A 20,000-nucleotide genomic window follows, 5' to 3' on the forward strand; every position below is an offset into this window, starting at 1 on the left:
TCTGGCACCCATGGTACCGCTAACATTGTTCTTTAGGGTAACCTTTCAATAGACCAATTTCGATATATTAAAATTCAGTCCAAAACAAAAAGCATCACCTCGAGGCTCTGGGGAATAAACTCATACAAATCCTTATATTTATTCCCCAGAGCCTCGAGATGACGCCTTTTGTTTTCGACTGAATTTTAATATATCGAAATTAGTCTATTGACCTTCTGAGGGCTAGCTTCACGTGTAGTGTCACGTGACTTTGGATGTAAGTTCGAACATCCAAGCAGATCGGACATATAACACAGTGAGATGGCGTGGCGAGCAGATACGAAATGTTAGTTACTTTTTGCGTTGGACTTGGAAATGATGCAACAAAGACACTAGTCACTTCGATGGTTAGCATTTGGTGTGGGACGCGATAGTTTTACACTCCTACTTCGACAGGATTGCCGCGGGTGAGTCAGGTTGTGAACATCTTCGATCCCTCGGCGGACGGAAACGAAATGTATTCTTTGCAATTTGTTATCACGAATACCTTCATGTATTTAAATTGTCATATATTTGTGCACTCGAGGTCAATAATAGAACAGAATGAATGTGATTCGAGGGTGTGTAAATCGAGCCTCTTCTGTCAGCGAGCCTTTAATTCGAAAACGCTTAATCAGTTTAGCTAACTTCAGCAAGCAGTCCTGTTTGCAACAGTTCAGAGTCAACATGTCTAAGCAGGTGCCAATTAAAGAAGGACTTCCACACAATGGATATCGCAGGAGCGTGGAGTTTCAGGGAGCGCGTTTTGAAGTCTTCGCTGATAGAAATCGCCGCTGCAGTTGAAGCAATGACGCTTTACTTTAATCAAGGTAATTGCCACTAGCGCAACTAATGCTAATCCGGCAATAGATGCTACCAGTAGAAAGACAAAACCAATTTTAATACACAAAGGTAAATTCGTGAATAACAATGCGTGGAGTGCATTTCGTTTCCGTCTGCCAAGCAATCGAAGATGGAAAAACCAGACCCAACCCCGTCAATCCTGTCGAAATGCGAGTGTAAAACTATCGCGTCCTACACCAAATGCTAACCATCGAAGCGACTGGTGTCTCCGTTGCATTATTTCCAAGTCGAACGCAAAAAGAAACTAACATTTTATATCCGCATGCTACACCATCTGACTGTGTGTTATATGTGCGATCTACTCCAATGTCCGAACTTTCCAGGTTTGTTTCTATCAAAAGTCACGTGACACTACACGTGAAAGCTAGCGCTCAGAAGGTCAATTTGATTTGCACGGGTATACTTGTTAGCTAAATGCTCTCACACACATAAACTAATGAGAAACTTTTCACGGGTATATGAAAATGTTGTTTTTTATTAAGGTGGCCTTGAATGAAGGTCCTCACCAAGTACGTCTATATGGAGGCAGTCCTGATTTTACGCAGCCATTACACGAGAGCATGATCCAGCGTCTTTGGTGAGTGTCAATACTTTTGTTGATGCAAAAAGCGTAAGTATGGGTCTATTAATTTTGACTCGGACATTCTCCGAAAAGAAATCCGCCTTTTGCTTACGGAAGTCAAACGCATGCACGCATTTTGATTGGTTATTAGTTATGACCTGTTAGAGGACAGATGCATAGCTGACGTCATTATACAAAACAGAACCAATCACAATTCTTTTTTAAGCGAAGCAACCAATCAGGTTGCATTATTTTGTGTAGACAATAGTTTACGTCAAAGTGTTATTTTCGTGTCTGTCAAGTCGGGAAAGTAACCTCTTTCAAATAGGCCAGAAAGATTTTGGGTTTAAAGGCTTTTTTCTTTATATTATAAACTATATCGCCTCGTGTGCCACTTTTCTGCGCTTGCCACTTATTCACGTCGTCTGTGATCGATTACTGAGCAGATGCACGCCAATATGGAATCAAATTAAGTGTTAAATAGTGGACGATAGCGCTACTTATTGAGGACTGAAACTTCAAATCAAATCTAAGGGTATAAAAATGCCTTTTTTATTGACCTTGCAATCTCGTTGCGAACGTGAAAAGGAATGGTTATTTGGAAGCACCGTGTGAATGTAAAGTGCGGATTAATCTTATGCGTAAGATATGTGTAATGAAGCAGTGTAAATATCGGTATTACTCGGGTATTCTCGGAAAAAATCCGAGTTGTAGTGAACAGAAGGCGAGCCTTTGACCTTCCGGTGAATAGTTCGGATCTATACAGCTCTACCCACGAGCTATTGAGCTATAGGAGAATCGTGGGAGCAAATAAAATTGGCCATTTTTCAAGTTCATGTCTGCCTCCTCTTCAAAGCGAGCCTAAGAGCTAAGTTTTTTCTTCTCAAAATCAGCCCTACTTTACACATGAATGAAAACTAATTTTCGTAAGAAAAACTTCGCACTTAGGCTCGCCCTTGAAAAGGAGGCAGACATGAACTCGGAAATGGCGTATTAGATTCAGTCCTGTGATATAGGTCCTGTATAGTGCTAAGACAAAGATGTCGAAAGGTGGCGGTCTCGCAATTCTCTGCTCGGCTCCAAGATATTTAGTTATCAGTGAAATCTCAGGCATACTCATTGACGTCTTTTTAACGTAAGCAACTTCCTGTACGTTAGCACGCTAGAGCTAGAGGGAAGCATGGGACAACGGTTTGCGAGGAATCTAGAGGATGCCAGATGGACCGTGGTTGCCCTGTGATCCCTTCGTGCAACGGATAAAATCTCCTTACAAAATTATCTACCAGTTCCCTTTCATTTTTGTCTTGATTCAATATCTTTATTTTTTTAGTCCCGTTCCTTGTGCTAGTTTATTGGTAAGGATTGTGCAGGCAGCTTGTCATCCCAATGGAAGACCTAAGGAGGTGGGTGCAAAGAATTCTCTGGACATTGAATCCTTTCCTTGTTACGAGTTTAAAGCACCTGAAGGCGCTGTTACACTCGACAATTTTTCTTGCAACTTTTTTTGCGACAAAAATTCTCACTTTGCGAAACAAGTTGTCTCGTTTTCGATGATCGCATGAAGTTAAAGGAAGATTTTCATTGGCTGGTGCCGCAAACCGTTGTGACACCAGTTGCCGGACAGATGTTATACTATCCAATTCTTGAAGAATTCGTTGCAACGTTGCGTGAAGCGTTGCGGAAAGGAGAACTCAATTCTACTTTCCTCTACTGTTTCTGCAACTTGTCTTGCTACGATTTTAGCCTTTGCAAGGTGTGATCATCATATCTTTCCGAGTTTCCGAGTTTAAACTTTTTTATTTTTTATTTATTTATTTATTTATTTATTTATTTTTTTATGGAGTAGCATGGTGCAGCTAGTATTTAAAGGGGAACTGAAGGCAAAAATTAAGCATTTTTTTATTTACACTTTAGACCATGCACAATAATGTTTTCAACTTTTTTTTTCTGGCATATCCGTCGTTTTTCCATCTAAAAAAATATTTTTACTCCGATTTTGAGCCATCAGCATAACGGCTCAGAATGGAGGAGTCAGCGGTCATTTTTGCAGCCTATGACGTATGATATAGGGAAGACATGATAGAGCGCCCCATATAGAAGCAGTGTTTTTGACTGATGTTTGTTGTGAATGTTGAGTCCGGGAAAAAACAGCAAAACAACGAATAAAATATCCACATCAGCACTTGTTTCTCTTGATTTCGAAATCTGTGTTCCCCATATATGTCACAACATGGTACTTATTTAGTTTTTGAGCCCGCTCTGAAATGGCAGAAACAGCGGGAAAAGCCCAACTTCGGACGTAATTTTCTCGCAAAAAACAGAAAACGAAAAGAAACAAAAAAACGCCATGTTGGAAAAATTGCTGATTTTGTTCTTCAGTTCTCCTTTAAGCACGCGCGTTTTTGAGACGTGGACGGCAACCGGAAGAGACAGTGGTGTCTCCCAGATTTTTACACTAATCATCTGTAATTCGCCCTTTTCACACAGTGACCATATTGTCCCGGGAGCCCAAAAAAGCTTTGTTTTAGCACGCCAAGCCTCGCCCCCATGGTTTCCACTGCGAGGCTTGGCGTGGTAAAACAAAGCTCGTTTGGTCTTCCGGGACAATATGGCCGGCGTGTGACAAAAACGAATGGAGAAAAGATACTTATCAATGTAAATATGGTTGTGTGAAGACAAGTTAGAAGGTAAAACAGCTCACTTCCGGTTGCCGTCAGCTTTCTTCTGGTGTTGCTTACGTGTGCGCATGATCCTTGGGTCCCCTCGCTTCTTTAGTCATGCGCAATGGGGAAGAGCTTTTAAGTCAAGATTGGCCATTGTATCACCATTTACGTGCGCATTAGGGATGCCCAAAAATTAACACGACGGTCCTTAATTTCCAAATTTCTTACTCTTAATAATTCACAGGCTTCAGAATTCAAAGAATCAGACTGGGAAGCCGAGGGACTCTTTCAGCCGAAACCAAACTACGCAGACGGTAAAACTTCAAATCCAACTATATACAACTAATCTTGGAAATTATTTTCAACAGGGTAAATGAATGTACAAAAGAAGCACTGTAGACTAACCCTTCAATGCAATGGGTTGGTAACTTAAACAGAGTTTAGCCTGTGCTTAACAAATTGCGTCTAGAGTTAGTGTTTAATTGTGACCGATTCTAGTCTATAAAGGTTTTTACTGCATAAAGTGTCGAGAAGGCAAGCGCATTAATCTACTTGAGGCAACACTGCTTTTGAAGAGATTTGACTCTGAAGATTAGTTCCGCTCCAGCTGTCGAAACGTCATTCATTGTCATCCAAAACAGTCCTTCTCAGGACTACACTCACGCGGACGATCGTTTTTCACTTGGCTATGATATGACTTCAAACCATTGACGATTTTACGTTTACTTTAACGGTAGAGCGAACTTTACCTGCATGACTCTGAATATGCCTTTCCCTCAGGTTGTCGAAACGTCAGCCAATGTCATCCAAAACAGTCCTTTTCAGGACTACACTCATCTGGACGATCGTACTTTAATTCATTTTTAAAGGTATAAAATTATCGCCCTACAACGTCTCGAGGCTTGAGGTACGAAATCTATTGTGTATGGCCAATATGGCCACCGCGTGAATAAGCCCCATTCATTGACACAGCATTAATCATTTTACTGTCATTAGTGCTCAGGTTGTCGAAACGTCAGTGGTGGGTTTTGCGGAATCCAACGATTATGCACAATGAAATGTTCTCTCAAAGTATTATACACATAAATTAACTGAAAGTGAGTGAGAACCATTGCTGTAGATGATAGCTAACTGAAAATATATTTAGCCTTGCACAGTACGTATCGCTTTATTCGCATTGGTTAGTGAGTATCAGCCAGGTGATTTAGTGTTCTGATTTTTTCGCACATGTTTTATTCAGCATAATTATGCGATCCCGCAAGTCAGGTCACATGCCTGGAAGTGTAGAAATCTTATGGCACTTTGTCAGCCAGTGAGAAGAAAAATGCAAAAGGAACCGCGATGTTTTCCCGCGCATTTTCCAGCGCTTTGGCTGAATTCTTCTCACTGAATTTTTTTATTTCGGCTTTTTTAGGCACATATTTTTCTCTCTCGTGCGAGCCCACCCTAGGAGAGTGCCAGATATTCCATAGCATGGTCAAGAGACAAGCAATGAAAACAAGGGACGCAATTAAACTAATTGGCGACGGACAAGAACGGAAGTTAAAGAAAGATAAAGTTATAGAAAGCTGGATTAAGGTACGTATTGACATGAAATACTGTTATTCCCAAGGGATCACTTTGTTTCTTTAAGCCTAGTTTAATGGCTTAGCTCCCACGAGTCTCCTATAGCTCAGTGGTCGACCATCCGAACTAGAAATTGGAAGGTCGTAGGTTCTACTCCTACGGAGGAGTACTCGGATTGCTTTCCGAATATTCCCGAGTATCCGCTATTCACCGTCGGAAAAAAATCGCTTCGTTTCATTTACCGGGGTTAACATATAACACTTCTTTCAGTGCAATCCCGAAAATAGTCCACTTCGATAATATAGATCCCGGCAGTGTCGGAAAAGTTGTCAGAGGAACCCATTTAACGGCGTACCTCCCACGACTTTCCTATAGCGTAGAACATCCGAACTAGTTGTGGGAAAGTCGAAGGTTCGACTTCTGAAAAGGAACACTGGGAAATTTTTCCGAGTATCCCCGAGTCAACGTCGATAAAAGTAGATCTCGTCATTGTTGAGTAAGGTTTTTAAGCTTATACTGTGTGGTTTTCCATTTTTGTTTCTTTTTCCCGTATCGTGCCTTTAGACTCGTCTCACTCGAAATATCGATGCTTTACCGTTGGATATGGACCTCAATTACGTCGCACTTTATCATGTAATGCATGGACTGAAGGTAAATTTTGCTGCTCTCGCACTTGAAATAAGATAGCGTGCAACATTCTAAGGAGATGAACTTCATTTAAGTTTCTAGTCTGCCAGCGCTGGAGCACTAATTGGGGACTGAAATCAAGAAATTAACGCAAATTGAATCAAATGCTTGTTTTTGAGGAGAGCGGAAAACCGGAGTACCCGGAGAAAAATCTCTCAGAGCAGAGTAGACAACAGCAAACTCAACCCACATATGACGCCGAGTCTGGGAATCAAACGCGGACCACATTCGTGGGAAACAAGTGCTCTCTCTGCACCCCAAATATTCTCTTACGTTTAGTGAACTTTGTATTTCGTTGCGTTTTCTGTCATCGTTATCATGACAAATTCCCTCTTTAGATGGAGCAAGGGAGCGTTAACATGGTCTTCTGGCACTATTGTTTTAATCAGATTTGGCATGTGTAAAGATGTGTTTCTTGTTTCAGATTTCTGTGGACGCTGCGCAGAATTTACCATGGAGTGGTTTTACCATGGCAACTTACTGTCTTTCCCCTCCGGGATGGTTTTACAAGGTGAAATAAGTTTGTTTGGTTTTTGTCCTCCAAACTGCTATCCTTCACTCGGGCTGTCATTTGAATCTTCGGGCTTTTAAGGCCGTAATGAGTTCTCCTTACCGAGAGGGAGGTTTCTATGAAAGAACCTTGACGGCGATTGCCAGTACATATCGAACGTGGTGAGGCCAGTACAAGCGGTCCAGGTCAAGACTCTCCCTTACAGACCAACCTACAAGTTATTAAGACGTTGATTATATGGCCAGAAAAGCAAAAGAAGGGACAAAAATAAACTTCTAAATTTTGACTTCATCTTTGCTCGTAGCTTCCTCCGCTGAACTGTTGCGCATTGTCTTTACCTTTTTCCTTGTTTGTTTGTTTTTAAGTTTTTGAGTACAAATGTTTTGATCTTTCAGCTTCATTGGTTATTTAAGCAATAGACCACAAGTTTCTATGGTTTATAGGCTGATAAACCACGCGGGATGCTAGTAGAACACGAGAAGAATTCGTAAATCACGAGCCGCAGGTGAGTGATTTACGAATTCTTCGAGTGTTCTTCCAACATTCTAAGTGGTTTAACATGCCTATAAACCATAGAAACCTGTGGTCTATTGCTTTTACATAATAATTCAGAAGACGCGCGATTTTTCCGAGAGTTTACTGGCACAATAAAACATAGCTGATTGACCAATCAGAGCGCGCGCATTGATTTGGTTATTATATAAAAATAAATAAATATTACATAGAGACCAAAGGAGTGAGCGCAAAGGGAACATGTGGCCCGTGCAATAAAATAAAAAGATACTAATGGAATTGCGAAAATCACGGATGGTGGCACGGGCATTTACGAGAAAGGCATATCTGTATTGAAAGTGGTGTCCAATAAGATGAAGTGGATAGCACGTAGCCGAAATTCTTAAATATCTTCAGGCCAAAGAATTTGTCAGGAGCGGCTAGTTTGCACATGGTGTTCAGGGCCCGGTTGTTCAAAAGCCGATTAGCACTAATCCAGATTAAAAATTAACCAAGGAGTTTATTTCTCAACTCCCACATGCTGTGCAACGCTGATATTCGGCGAAACTTTACATTAGAAGAAGTCAATCTTGAAAAACAAAAATGGGCAAAAGAAACTTTGACCAAAAAGGTGAAAACATGAAGCCAAAGTTTACGCTAATCCTAGATTAAGTTAATCGGTTTTCGAACAACTGGGCCCAGGGTTACAGAATTGCTAATCTCGATAGTAAAATCTAGACCGCAGTCAACATTGATTTTGGCCAGTCAAATTCTACAATCTGGTCATTCCCAATCCTAACAGCATGCGCATACGTATCCAGCGCCCAAATGACCGGACCACATGGACAACAGAAGGTTTGGAACTTTTTTTTTTCTTTAATCCGGTTTTCAGGGTGAGCGAATGGACCCTTTAAACTACGTAACTACCCCACTTTACTCTAGCAGCATTGCGTCTCCTGTTTGGCGTCAGGGACTCAAGGTCAGTACCGTACTTTTAGTGGCCCACATCATTGCTTTGGAAATGGAGGTTTTGCACGGCAGCCATGTTGCATGGCAGGAACAATAGATTCGTTTTCCTATGGGAACAAATGTTCTTCCTAATATTAATACAAGACATTTTCGTTGTTCCTGCCATGCAACATGGCTGCCGTGCGAAACCACTATAAATGTACATTTGAAGTGCGAGTTATTAACAAAATGGAGAAGTGATCCTCGCCCTTAGAGCAAGTTTCAATCGAGTGTCGTAAAACCAAAAGCAAAGTAATTACTTTGGCCAATCAAAAAGGACGGAGACAATCCAGTAAACCAATCAAAACTTGAAGTAATTACACGTAGCCGACGCAAAGCGCGTGAAAATGTGCACTCGTGAGCCACGATTGGTTTTAGTTTCACTTCTGATTGGTTGAAAAAGTGGCGCGAGAACTTAGAACCAATCACTGAGTGAAGTAATGCAAGACCAAAGTAGTTCGCTAATTACTTTCGACACTCAATTGAAAACCGCTCTATCTGCACAATTCAAGCAATAGTCCAGTTTCGAGTTCTCCATGACCGCTGAATAAAAACACAGAGGACGCATTTTTACAGGGTTAGCCTCTATCTGAAGTGAATATACAGGATTCACAAATTCCAGCGAGAAGATAACTTGTTTACTTCTCTGTCTATTGTTTAGTTTCAAATTTAGGCACCTTCCTACCGGTATTTGTAAATATATTCACTTCAGATGGAGGCTAATCCTGTAAAAATGCGTCCTCAATGTTTTTATTCAGCGGTCATGGAGAACTTGAGCGGTCACCGCTTTATTCAGCGGTCATGGAGTATTGTATATCTTTTAGACACTTGATAAATTCAGGTGACTCCAGCGGGATTCGAACCAATGACCTCTGTGATGCTGGTGCAATGCACTACAAACTGAGCTTTGAAGCCACTCAGTTGGGAGCAGGTCAATTTGTGAGGCTCATTTGTTCCAGTGAAGGAGTCGATGAATGAAATTAATGTATATTTCAACCGCGCGTTATAGACGAAATGTCATGTTTTTGAATCCCGTTACACCCGACTGAATTTTTTAGGTGTCTATTAGAGATGATTGCTTACACTCTCCAGTTAAGTGCAAGGTTCAGTTCTCCAATGCATTTTCATCATTCTTTCTGTGTACTGTTCACCTTAATTGCGACCAGTTGGTGCAAAGTTGGCCATCGGCTCCCTCGGCAACTTCGCGAACCCAGTTTCTCTATCTTTCATCTCTGGTCGTCAATCTGGTCTCTCAGGGTTACGTATAGCTTTTGGCCACAGTTAAGACAGTATTACAGCCGGTAATCATTTTGTAAATGATTTCCATTGAGTAGTGATTTTTTTCCCTGTTCTTACCTTCTCGATGCTGTTCCCAAAAACTGATAAAGAACCTGTATTCACTAGGTGAACCAAAAATGAAAATCAAATTGACATGGGTCACATTTGTGTTTCGCACCGGCTAATCTTCGTCTCGGTAGTCGACCCTAAAATCTGGTCAACTAGATTGAAAAGCTAAATCGACCTAAGGAAAGAAAAGAAAGTCATCTTGAAAACAACTAATTTCCTTTTCAAGTCAGTTGACATGCGCCAACACAATCATGTGCCCATGTAGCATTTTCTTCGTTTTCTTTTCAGGTTTTTCCTCGCCGCACCTATCACAGATACATGGTAATAATTATCCATTTACACGAGTTGGTAGTGGACACAAGTCAAATTAAAATAAGCTGCAGTTTAAAGGGACAGGTAAGCTGATAGGGATTACGTCATGACTACTTTATGCCAGCAACAGCACCAGCCTCAGCATCTGCTCCCCTCTCATCTGCACCCCTCCCCCCTCCTCTCCCCAAGCCCTGGTATTCTTGGTGTCGACCTGTTTTGTGTAAACCCTGTTAATAATAGGCTTAGCTTGCATTGTTTCCGGGACTAGGTTTCTTTGTTTTCCGTCTCTGTCTGTTTTTTCTGTTTTTTTCTTCTCTTCTTTTTTTTGGTTTAACCAGTCCTTTGAGGTCCTGCAAATGGTATAAATGGACCCCACAACGCCGGAGCTAATTTCGTTCATTAAAGTGCGAAGAGGTTTGGTGGCATCGGCGTGATTGGGGGTTTCGAGTCAGTTGTACGAGAGGTACCTATGGCGACATGCTGCCTATTTCCTTTACCTTTTAGTGCCGTATCTTGGGCTTCTGCTTTGTTGAGGCTAAAGCATGTCTCAAAATCAGCATATTTTTTCTTTAATTTATTTAATTTATTTTATTTTTTGACTCCGTAGGCATGGACTGCAGTTCAAGTTTTCAATGAAGGTTATGTCATGGGTGGCTCTTATCTGCTTCCTCTGTATTCAGGGGAACCCCCCGAGGTAGGGTTTGTCAATTTTTTTTTTTTTTCAGTCTTCACGACATTGTCCTCAGACTCAGAACCATGAGGCAACACTTTCATCATATTTAATCAGTATATCCTATAGAATAAAAAGAGATGAAAATATAATAAAAGTCATTAATTAAGGTCCTGCATCAGCGCAATCCACTTGACAAGCGTTATGGAGGGGCGTTGCCTTCAATCGAGTGGATGAAGCCTCGTGATACATCTTCTTCTACTTGAAACTTGAGAATTAACATTCCTCCCTAAAGGACTGAGCGATACAGTAACACTTTCTTAATGAAATGATGAGTGGGACATTTTGGTATTATATCCGTATAGTTTGGAAAAACTGTAACTTTTTCTTTGCGATTTTTGATTCGCAGGCCGTAATTAATTCTCTTCAGAGCGAGAATTGTGTTAATGTTCTTGCTTCCTTTCGACGGAGAAAAGTGGTGAGTTGTTTAGCTTACTGAGCTTTCTTCTATCTTTACAATTACTCAAACATTAGCCTACCTTGTCCACGCGATTTAATTACTGTTTGAATTGCCGTATTTATTCTAGAGGACGTCTAAGACATCTTAGACGTCTTAGACGACTAGTATAAATACGGGAAATAAGATGGACGCATTAAACGTCTCAAGTTAAGTGTGTCTAAACGACGCACTTAACAGACGTCGTAGTCGTCTCAGACGTCTAAGCTGTCTAGTATAAAGACGAGACGCACTAAACTGGGACGGACTTAGTAATGAAGTGCACACAGTCTCTTTGGTGATTAAATCTCAGTATCTTTTGAAGAAAATTGTGAATTTGTTTTTTAGCCGTCGAAGTTAAGTGCGTCCCGTATTTATATTAGTCGCACTTACGGCCAGACGTTTAATGCGTCTAGACGTCTGAGACGTCCTCTAGTATAAATACGGCCAATGGCTCGATTTAAGCTAGAGACGTATCTATTCATCCGTCCAGTCCATAAATGCTAGGAACGAATCATCCGCCTGGGATTAGCTTGGGCAAATTAAGATAGTTGATCCGAGGGATCATCCGTCCAAACAAATTATCCACGGAAGTTCGTCTACCAAGACGAACTATCCAGCATTTCGTCTAGACGGAAGATCCCTCTGTCTGCCTGTATTTCTACACAGACGGATTATCAGACGAACTACCGTCCTGTGCCCAGGTTCCGACCAATGGAGAACTGTTTTTTTTGTTTTTAAGATATAATCTTAAAAGAAAGGAAGGAAGGAAGGGAACTTTATTTAAGTGTCTAGTGGAGCGCTTATTGGGGACACTGTAAACTGAAATGAACAATGAAAGTAAATCAAGTCAAATGCTGGTTTTTGAGGAGAGGGGAAAACCGGAGTACCCGGAGAAAACCTCTCGGTGCAGAGTTGAGAACCAACAAACTCAACCCACATATGACACCGAGTCTGGGAATCGAACCCGGGCCACGTTGGTGGGAGGCGAGTGCTCTCGCCACTGCGCCACCCCTGCACCCCAAAGTACTATGTGGTATAGTTATCTAGACTTGTTATCCAGACTTGTCTCATCACTGATCTTATCAGGATCCCTGGCCATCTAAATTGTTGAGAGGATACTTCTCTTTACATTAGTTTCACATTGTTGATTGCTTTTGCTCAATTCTTCCTGTTCAACTGAATTCCATAGAATATATGAAATGACTATATATTTGAACTATGGAAATTGAAATACGTGAAAGTTGGAGATTATCCAGTTGAACAGCAACTTGTAAAGCAGTTGCGAAGGAAGTCTGAAAACAACAGTGCGGCGTGCAATCGCAGGGTCCTGGGTTCGAGCCCCGTTCAAGCCTTTTTTTTTTTCAGGCTTTCTTTCCAACTGCTTAAGTTGTTGCTTAACCCTTTCATTCCCACGATCGGAAAGTTCATTCTCCCAACTAGTACCATAGAGTTCTTTGTTAGCTAGTCGTGAGAATTTGGTGTTACATCAAGACCACACTTCTTAAGTTGATAATAATCTTCATTCTTAATACCTTTATGACTGATATTTCATTGAAATTGTGAAGAGAATTTACATTCTGATCGCTTCTGAGTTAAAGTAACTGCGATGATCTCTAACTCTCGTGTATTCGTGTCCACATGTCAATTTTGATAGATAACTGGTTGTTTGGTTAATACTCTGCTCATTAGATTAAATTCGTCGAGGGAAGTTCAGTTTATGTGCGATTATCAGATGCTAGAAGAGATGATGAACTTCCTGTAGCAAAGGTAAAGAAAATCACACTTCCGTTTGTTTTGTTTGTTTCTTTGTTTTTGTTTTTGTTTTTTTGTTTTTTGCTGAGGTGGTCTTGTGATGGCCAAGTGCTTATACAAGGAGCGTGCTATTATCCCAGTTGCACAAGGATGGACAATTTTTATTTTCTTTCGTTGATTGATTGATTTATTTATTTAACCCTTACAACGATGTTACTCCAACAAAAAATAACTTAAAACTACCGGACTGTAACTTATGTCTACATTAATCTTCGAAGAACGCGTTTGTATCCGATTTCAGAATCGCTTATTTTTATTCTCAAATTTCCTGGGTGCCGCCATTTTAAATAATTGTGACGTGTAAAGGTTGCACTATTGCGAACGCTAAAACATCGCAATTATTCAAGATGGCGGTACCCGAGAAATTTGAAATCGAAAACAAGCGATCCCAAACTTCACTTTTTTACTTTATTCTGATTCTGTTTGTGCGACACATTTCTTTATTGTCTTCTGCAAAGCAAAACCATTTGATTAGGTAAAAACACCTCCTTCGAAATGGCCGCCATTGCAGTATTGCAATGGCCGCCATTGATCTTTTGTTTCCTTTCAAATAGACCATTTCCGAAATTCTCACGGCTGGACTGGGTCTAGCATGAAATGGAGGCTAATGCGGGCAAATCTTTTCAGACACAAATTAATTTGCCCGCATTTGCCTCCATTTCATGCTAGATCCAGTCCAGCCGTGAGAATTCGAAAATGGTCTATTAGCCCTTGTTGCCTCGTTCTTAAACTCAAATTCATGGAGGATATTACATGGCCGCGCGGGGATACGAATTTTATCTTCGAGTGCTGCAAGTATCTCTCACTTTCGCTCGCTCGTGAGAGATACTTTCAGCACGAGAAGATAAAATTCGTATCCCCAAGCGGCCATGTAATGTTCTGTTTATTATATAGATATTGGTGAAATGTCTAGAATTAAAACAACTTGTTTTATTCAGTTTCGAAATGATGAAAAAGTGGTCACCAACGGCTAAAACACGAATGTTGTGTAACATGAAACAAGATATGAAAGTTATGAAAAACAAATCATGATAATGTCTAATTTTGCAATAAAAATGTTAATGTAGTAGAGAAGAATTATATTAAAGCACAAAAGTATCTTATCTTTTTTATTGGCTAATCGTGTTGGTTACCATGACAACACCTATATCCTCACATGTGAAAGATAAAAATGATATGTTCACTGCGCGCGGTGAAGATATGATTTTTTAGTAAAAGGAGAGATCCTGGTATTTCATCAATATCTAAAAAATAAAAAAGAATATTTAACCTTAAACGAGGCAGTACGGGCTAAATTGCAAACAAACTAAAGAATACGAAAACGGTGGCCATTTTGGAGTCGACAGTCGACGTCATGGAGGTCGTACCTCCCTGAATCGACTTTTTCCTTTATACATAAAATTCTTTATTCTGCCTCCTAGCTAGATTAGCTTCGTAATTATTTTCTAGGGGGGCATTGTACCTTGTAATACCTCAACAATGTCCCTGCTACTCCCCCGCCTCGTCCCGGGGGGGTTATTTCATGTATCTTTATTTACGTGTGGTACAAATAAACTGTTTTGTTTTTGTTGTTGTTGTTTGAATAAGATGTACGCTTATGCTTACCGCGGATTAACTCGAGGTTATGATCCTTTAATGACGTTTGCAATTGGATAAACTTTGAGGTTTCGAATATGATGCATATCATTTTGGTAATGCTGAATCATATGATAATTTCTTTTGCAATTTTTTTTTTTTTTTTTTTGGCAGACAAAGGTGAGGCAAGATTACTTACCCAGAGAAAAACTTGACAAATACCTCACCATCAACCCTTCTTCCTCACTCAGTTCTTTGGTGCCTCGCGGAATGACCGAGGACGAGTTAACCGCGGAGGTTACCTCCAAATTTAAGACTGTAAGTTTGTTTGTTTGTTTGTTTTTTTTTTTTTTGAAAAAGACCCGTTTTAAGCGTCGCATTTTACATGTGCCGAATCTAATGCAAATGAGAAAAATCTATTATTCTCTCTACGGGCTCCGCACAAAATAGCCTTAGAACGCTGATTACGCAACCTTAGCATACCGCGTGCAGTCCGTAGCGATCCTTCACGTGTCCCAGGGTAATGGGACTCTTATATAAGGCCACTCCCTTATCACTATAGCTCATTCAGTCTTTTCGGTGTTACGAATTCTCCTTTTCGCGTCCCACCCACCTCCCCGCAGAGATGAGCCAGCACTCCGTACGGAGCTCCCCGCTCCTAACCGCCTTGGGCTGAGTCTCCCATATCTTATCTAGTCTAAGGCATTGTTTGCGGATGATCCTGTTGAGAATATATCACTATTTTCGCTCATTTGCATTACATTCTGCACATGTAGAATGCGACATTTAAAACGGGCCTAAGGAGAGTATGTACTAAAACCAGCAACACCGGAACACTCCGGAACACCCCGGAATACCGGAACACTCCGGAACACCCTGGAAGTAACCCAAAATTCTCAATTTGGCTAACCCTAGGCCTAGCTAGGCCTTAAGTTGGTTTTTAGGCCTATGGTTAGCACACCGGAACACTCCGGAACACCGTGGAAGTAACCCAAAACCTTCAATTAGGCCTAGGCCTAAAAACCAACTTAAGGCCTAGCTAGGCCTAGGGTTAGCCAAATTGAGGGTTTGGGGTTACTTCCAGGGTGTTCCGGTGTTCCGGTGTTCCTGTGTTCCTGTGTTCCTGTGTTCCTGGTTTTAGTACATGCCCCTAGGGAGCTAGATTTTTGCCTTCTTGTGCATCTGTGTATCATGTGCAAGACCATTATATCAAAGTGCAGCCAACTGTCAAGGAAGTAAAGTTGATGTATCTTTCTAAATCATGAACTTTTTTGTGGTGAACTTACTTGTTCCTTTGTGTTCATCTGAAGTTACAAAAAATCGCAACAGTCCGCTAATTTAGTATAGATTTTGCGGGAAAATGCTTATAAAAGTGACCATGGGAAATATTATTTCACTTCGATGGTAATAAGATCAATTTTCTCGCCCCATCACGGTATTCAAACTCCAAAAGAACTTTTGATCGAGCAGAAGAGTGGAAGGTCTTAGCAAATTAATATTGGCACGAAAGGAAAATTGATCAGCCACTATTTGTGAAAGTGGTCTGTAATTAATAACTTAAACATATGAGAGAGTAGTGGTGTGTGGTGTAAACAGATACGGAGCGAAAAGATCAACCGGAATGGACTCGAACCGAAATGAAAACGGAACCGGTTGGGATGTCATGTTAGCACTCCCGTGGTTCAAAGTGTAAACTGTCGGACAGTAATTTTTTTCAGAGCATTACGATCGATGTTGAATTGTTTGCAACATTCTCACAACCTTAAGAGCTTTCGTTCGTCTGGTTGGGTTTCCTTACGACATGTTTCTTCTTTGCCTGTGTCCTTCTTCCTCTGTTTTTGTTTGTGCAAATTGAAGAAATCGTTATCTATTTTCTTTGTGTCGGCAGTTGACAAGTGAGATGTTAGATTCATACCAGAGGGACGCACAACAGCAAAGGACATGACGCACAATGATTCAAGCAGAGGTTCATCAACATACAATCAAATTCCCCACTTAATATTCGTTGATGGCTAAATTTATATGTCGTTTTAGCGCGTTCCATCCCTAGGCCCTGTGGACCAAAATCTCCGTTCTCGATATTTATTTTTGAAAAGCGTGGACGCATCTTGTTGTAGACAATATAGGGGCATTTTAATGGCGAAGCTGTTTGGGAGAGGGGGGTAGGCCATGCGAAAAGAACTTGAATCGGATGTAAAATCCTGGATATTGCAATTATTCATTTGCCACGTTATGCATGAAATCTCGCAATCTAATTGGATAATTTGCCGTTGTTGACAAGAGTCTCGACAACGCTACTCGTGCCTTGCTCTCGTCAATGTGTCACGTAATTGTAATAGCCAATCACAAACGCCCATTTTGGAAAATAAACCAATGAGATTGCGAGAAAGTTATAGACAACGCTTGCTTATTCTTTGCGTCACGGTCTCTTAAAAGTTGTGGTAATAAACGAATCGAATGTGGTTCAGCGTTGTCTGTACTCTTATCGACAACGATTTTCGTCACCACAGGGGTCAAAATTTGTTGTGGAGACTCTCGGCCACATTTTGACCACTGTGATGACGAATATCGTGGTCGATAAGAGTATACACAACGCTGAACCACATTCGATTTGTTTAATTGTTCAGTCATATGCCACACAGCTCCTAACCACCTGTAGTAAAGTATGCACCTCTATTGTTTTTAGCCTTTAGGTTCCATTGTTTCCGTTATATACTTCCAGAAACCCATAAGGGTTGAAACGTGTAACGGCCCCTTGTGTTCTGGGAAACAAGCTTCTGAATATTCAAATTTGCTAAGTACCATATTTGGAACAACAAGAGCGAGGGGTTTCCAAATATGGTATTTAGCACTGAAACATTCAACCAATCAGTTCGCACTGAATATTCGGAAACTGTGAACGCGCGTTACACGTTTCAACCCTTATGGGTTTCTGATACTTCTTGTGCCCATTGTTTGCTGAACCAATAACGAAAGCCGTCATAATAGCTGCGTGCTGACCCACCTTATGTCACGTGAAAATTGCTTGATGCGTCTGTTTTGATAAAGAAAGGAAACAGAGCTCCTCCGGTGACAACTTATCTGCAAATAAACAAGGTTTTAATAAAAATTATCAGAAGGACAATTTTGGCAAGGCAATACGAAGAACTCTTAAGCCGTTTTACCGTCGTGAGAGTTGCCAAGGCTTTCTGGGCGTCGCATCTCAGTGGGTCGAATAACATACAATTCTCCACATGTTTTTCTGGAATTATTCTATTTAGAATTATCATTAGCATATACGTAAAGTGGAAAGCGTAGAAGACGCGCATAGATTGGCGACTCAAACTTTGCTGAAATATCCTCTGCTAATCACCTCCGAGCAACTCGCGCGGGATTTCCGCCCAAAAATATTAGCCACTATCAAAAATACCATAATACTCTTTGTTTGCCCCTCCACGATTTTGCATAAGCATTGTTGCCAGTTTCTCTTGGAACCATGTTGTCCCAACAGAAAATAAAAACAGTGCTTATGTAAAATTTTGGAGGGACAAACGAGGGGTATTATAATATTTTTGATGTTGGCTAATAGGCCATTTCCGAGTTCATGTCTGCCTCCTCTTCAAGCGAGTCTAAGTGCGAACTTTTTCTTATGAAAATTAGTTTTCATTCATATGCAAAGTGGAACTAATTACCATCACAAAAACTGCGCACTTAGACTCGCTTTGAAGAGGTGGCTGACATGAACTCGGAAATGGCCTATTGTAATCGTTGCAGGAATAAATGAGTTAAAATCATCTTTTAGTGCAACATTATCTCACAGTTTTAGTATATACTAAAACACGGCCTGGTAATATCCAGCACTAGCCACCTCCACTTCGGTGAATTGTTATTAATTATTATCATTATCATTATTGCCGTTGTCGTCGGCGGCGGCGTCGTTGTCGTCGTAGTCATCGGCATCGTCTTCGGCATCGTCGTCGTCGTCGTCGTCGTCATAATCATCGGCATCGTCTTCGGCATCGTCGTCGTCGTCGTCATAATCATCGTCATCATCATAACCATCTTCTTCTTCTTCGTCTTACGACTGTTTTTCTACAAATTGAAGAGGAGTTATTATTAACCTTAGTCGTACAGTGAGTTATTTGATCAGGGTAGTGATCTGAGGTCTGGATACCGAAGCAGACAAATCCACTTGGTGGAAAAGTAATTTAGAAAATAAACACGATTCTTTCAGGGACAAGTTATAACGGAATCCATTCCTGCCTCGTAACGACATATTTTTTGAGGATCAAATTAATTTTGGCGTAAAATGCAAATTATCCTTCCCGAAAATTTGCGAAAAAAAATCTTGAATTGTTTCAATGCATGTCCTCATAATTTTCACGCTACTGCATGATAAAAGTGGCTTATTTCAAGAACTAAAGAAATAAAAGAGCTTTGCTAATTTATTTCCCTTTGTCAAGAGTCCTTCATAATGGACTCTTGTATTTGTAGTATTCTAGACTTGTATTTTTAGTATTTTTCATGATCAAAAAGGGAGCGTTATGGTTCTTGGTTTATTAGAAATACGTTGTGGGTATTAATGAGGTATAAATATGACCCGAGTGCTACTCTCACTGTTGGCTAGAAGACTGATGAGAAATTCGAAAAGTGGCAACATTCCAAATGTAGGTCAAATGAACTTAAAACATGATTTTTTTTTTCCTACATGCAAGTTTGTCGTCCTCAAAAGAATATTTAGTGAGGCGCAAATTGCATGGTATATGTGTAATTACAATGTTTTTCTTTTTCCTTTCCTTTTTCAATTCGTCGTATTTTTCATAAGTGGTGACTACTTTAGTGAGTGGAGGCCTCCCAGATAAAGCAGTACATCACCTGCGGAGATTGCGAACTTCACGAATGGTAACACAACCAATATTTCAAAGAAAAAAAGGAAACACTTTAAGAGCTCTCTTCGCACCAAGAAATTAGCCATGAAACATTTCAAGGGTTCCTACAAAGAAATCATCAATTATTAAATGAAGTAAAGCATGAGTTGATGCTTTTCAATTTCTGAGTCATATTTCACTTAGTGACATTCCCAGTTGGATTCTCTGAAAAAAGAGCACTAATTGAAGCTGGTACATCTGATTCGTTTCCATATTTAAATTTATTCAGTCATTTTATTTTATTCTTCATCGTGTGCAACTGAAACTGACATGAAAAACTAAACACTTTTTTTAACCTTCTTGTGGCTCGCAAGTCTGGCTAGTTCCGATGTAACCGGTTCAGTGGTTTCGTTCCTTTAACATTTCAAGGAAAACAGGCTGTTCAAGGCAATCAATCATTAAATAATAGAATTTTCGCCTATGTTACAGTGAATCAATATAAGAACAAGTTAAACGCGAAATTGGAATACAGAATCACAAACTTGTGTTTGCAAGTAAACTGGCTAA

At 40.4% G+C, this 20,000-nt stretch overlaps 2 protein-coding genes across 2 annotated transcripts in view; both read left to right on the plus strand.

Moving 5' to 3' along the window:
- The window catches only part of LOC138023495 (uncharacterized), a 41,968-nt gene extending 24,984 nt beyond the window's left edge, over positions 1–16,984 (plus strand). The window contains exons 8-20 of the mRNA XM_068870496.1: positions 1,365–1,459; positions 2,775–2,847; positions 4,352–4,421; positions 5,522–5,685; positions 6,238–6,324; positions 6,785–6,871; positions 8,256–8,342; positions 10,007–10,114; positions 10,638–10,724; positions 11,110–11,178; positions 12,889–12,966; positions 14,761–14,904; positions 16,475–16,984. Of these exons, the coding sequence (XP_068726597.1) occupies positions 1,365–1,459; positions 2,775–2,847; positions 4,352–4,421; positions 5,522–5,685; positions 6,238–6,324; positions 6,785–6,871; positions 8,256–8,342; positions 10,007–10,114; positions 10,638–10,724; positions 11,110–11,178; positions 12,889–12,966; positions 14,761–14,904; positions 16,475–16,531 (1,206 nt within the window). The 3' untranslated portion in view covers positions 16,532–16,984. The remainder of the gene's footprint in view (positions 1–1,364; positions 1,460–2,774; positions 2,848–4,351; positions 4,422–5,521; positions 5,686–6,237; positions 6,325–6,784; positions 6,872–8,255; positions 8,343–10,006; positions 10,115–10,637; positions 10,725–11,109; positions 11,179–12,888; positions 12,967–14,760; positions 14,905–16,474) is intronic.
- Positions 16,985–18,287: 1,303 nt separating this feature from the next.
- The window catches only part of LOC138023833 (uncharacterized), an 8,165-nt gene continuing 6,452 nt past the window's right edge, over positions 18,288–20,000 (plus strand). Inside the window, exon 1 of the mRNA XM_068870919.1 lies at positions 18,288–20,000. This exon is cut by the window's right edge and continues 458 nt beyond it. The gene's annotated coding sequence lies outside the window, so the exon portion shown is untranslated.

Source organism: Montipora capricornis, chromosome 11 (assembly GCF_036669925.1).
Source record: "Montipora capricornis isolate CH-2021 chromosome 11, ASM3666992v2, whole genome shotgun sequence".
In the NCBI taxonomy this organism is placed as follows: domain Eukaryota; kingdom Metazoa; phylum Cnidaria; class Anthozoa; order Scleractinia; family Acroporidae; genus Montipora; species Montipora capricornis.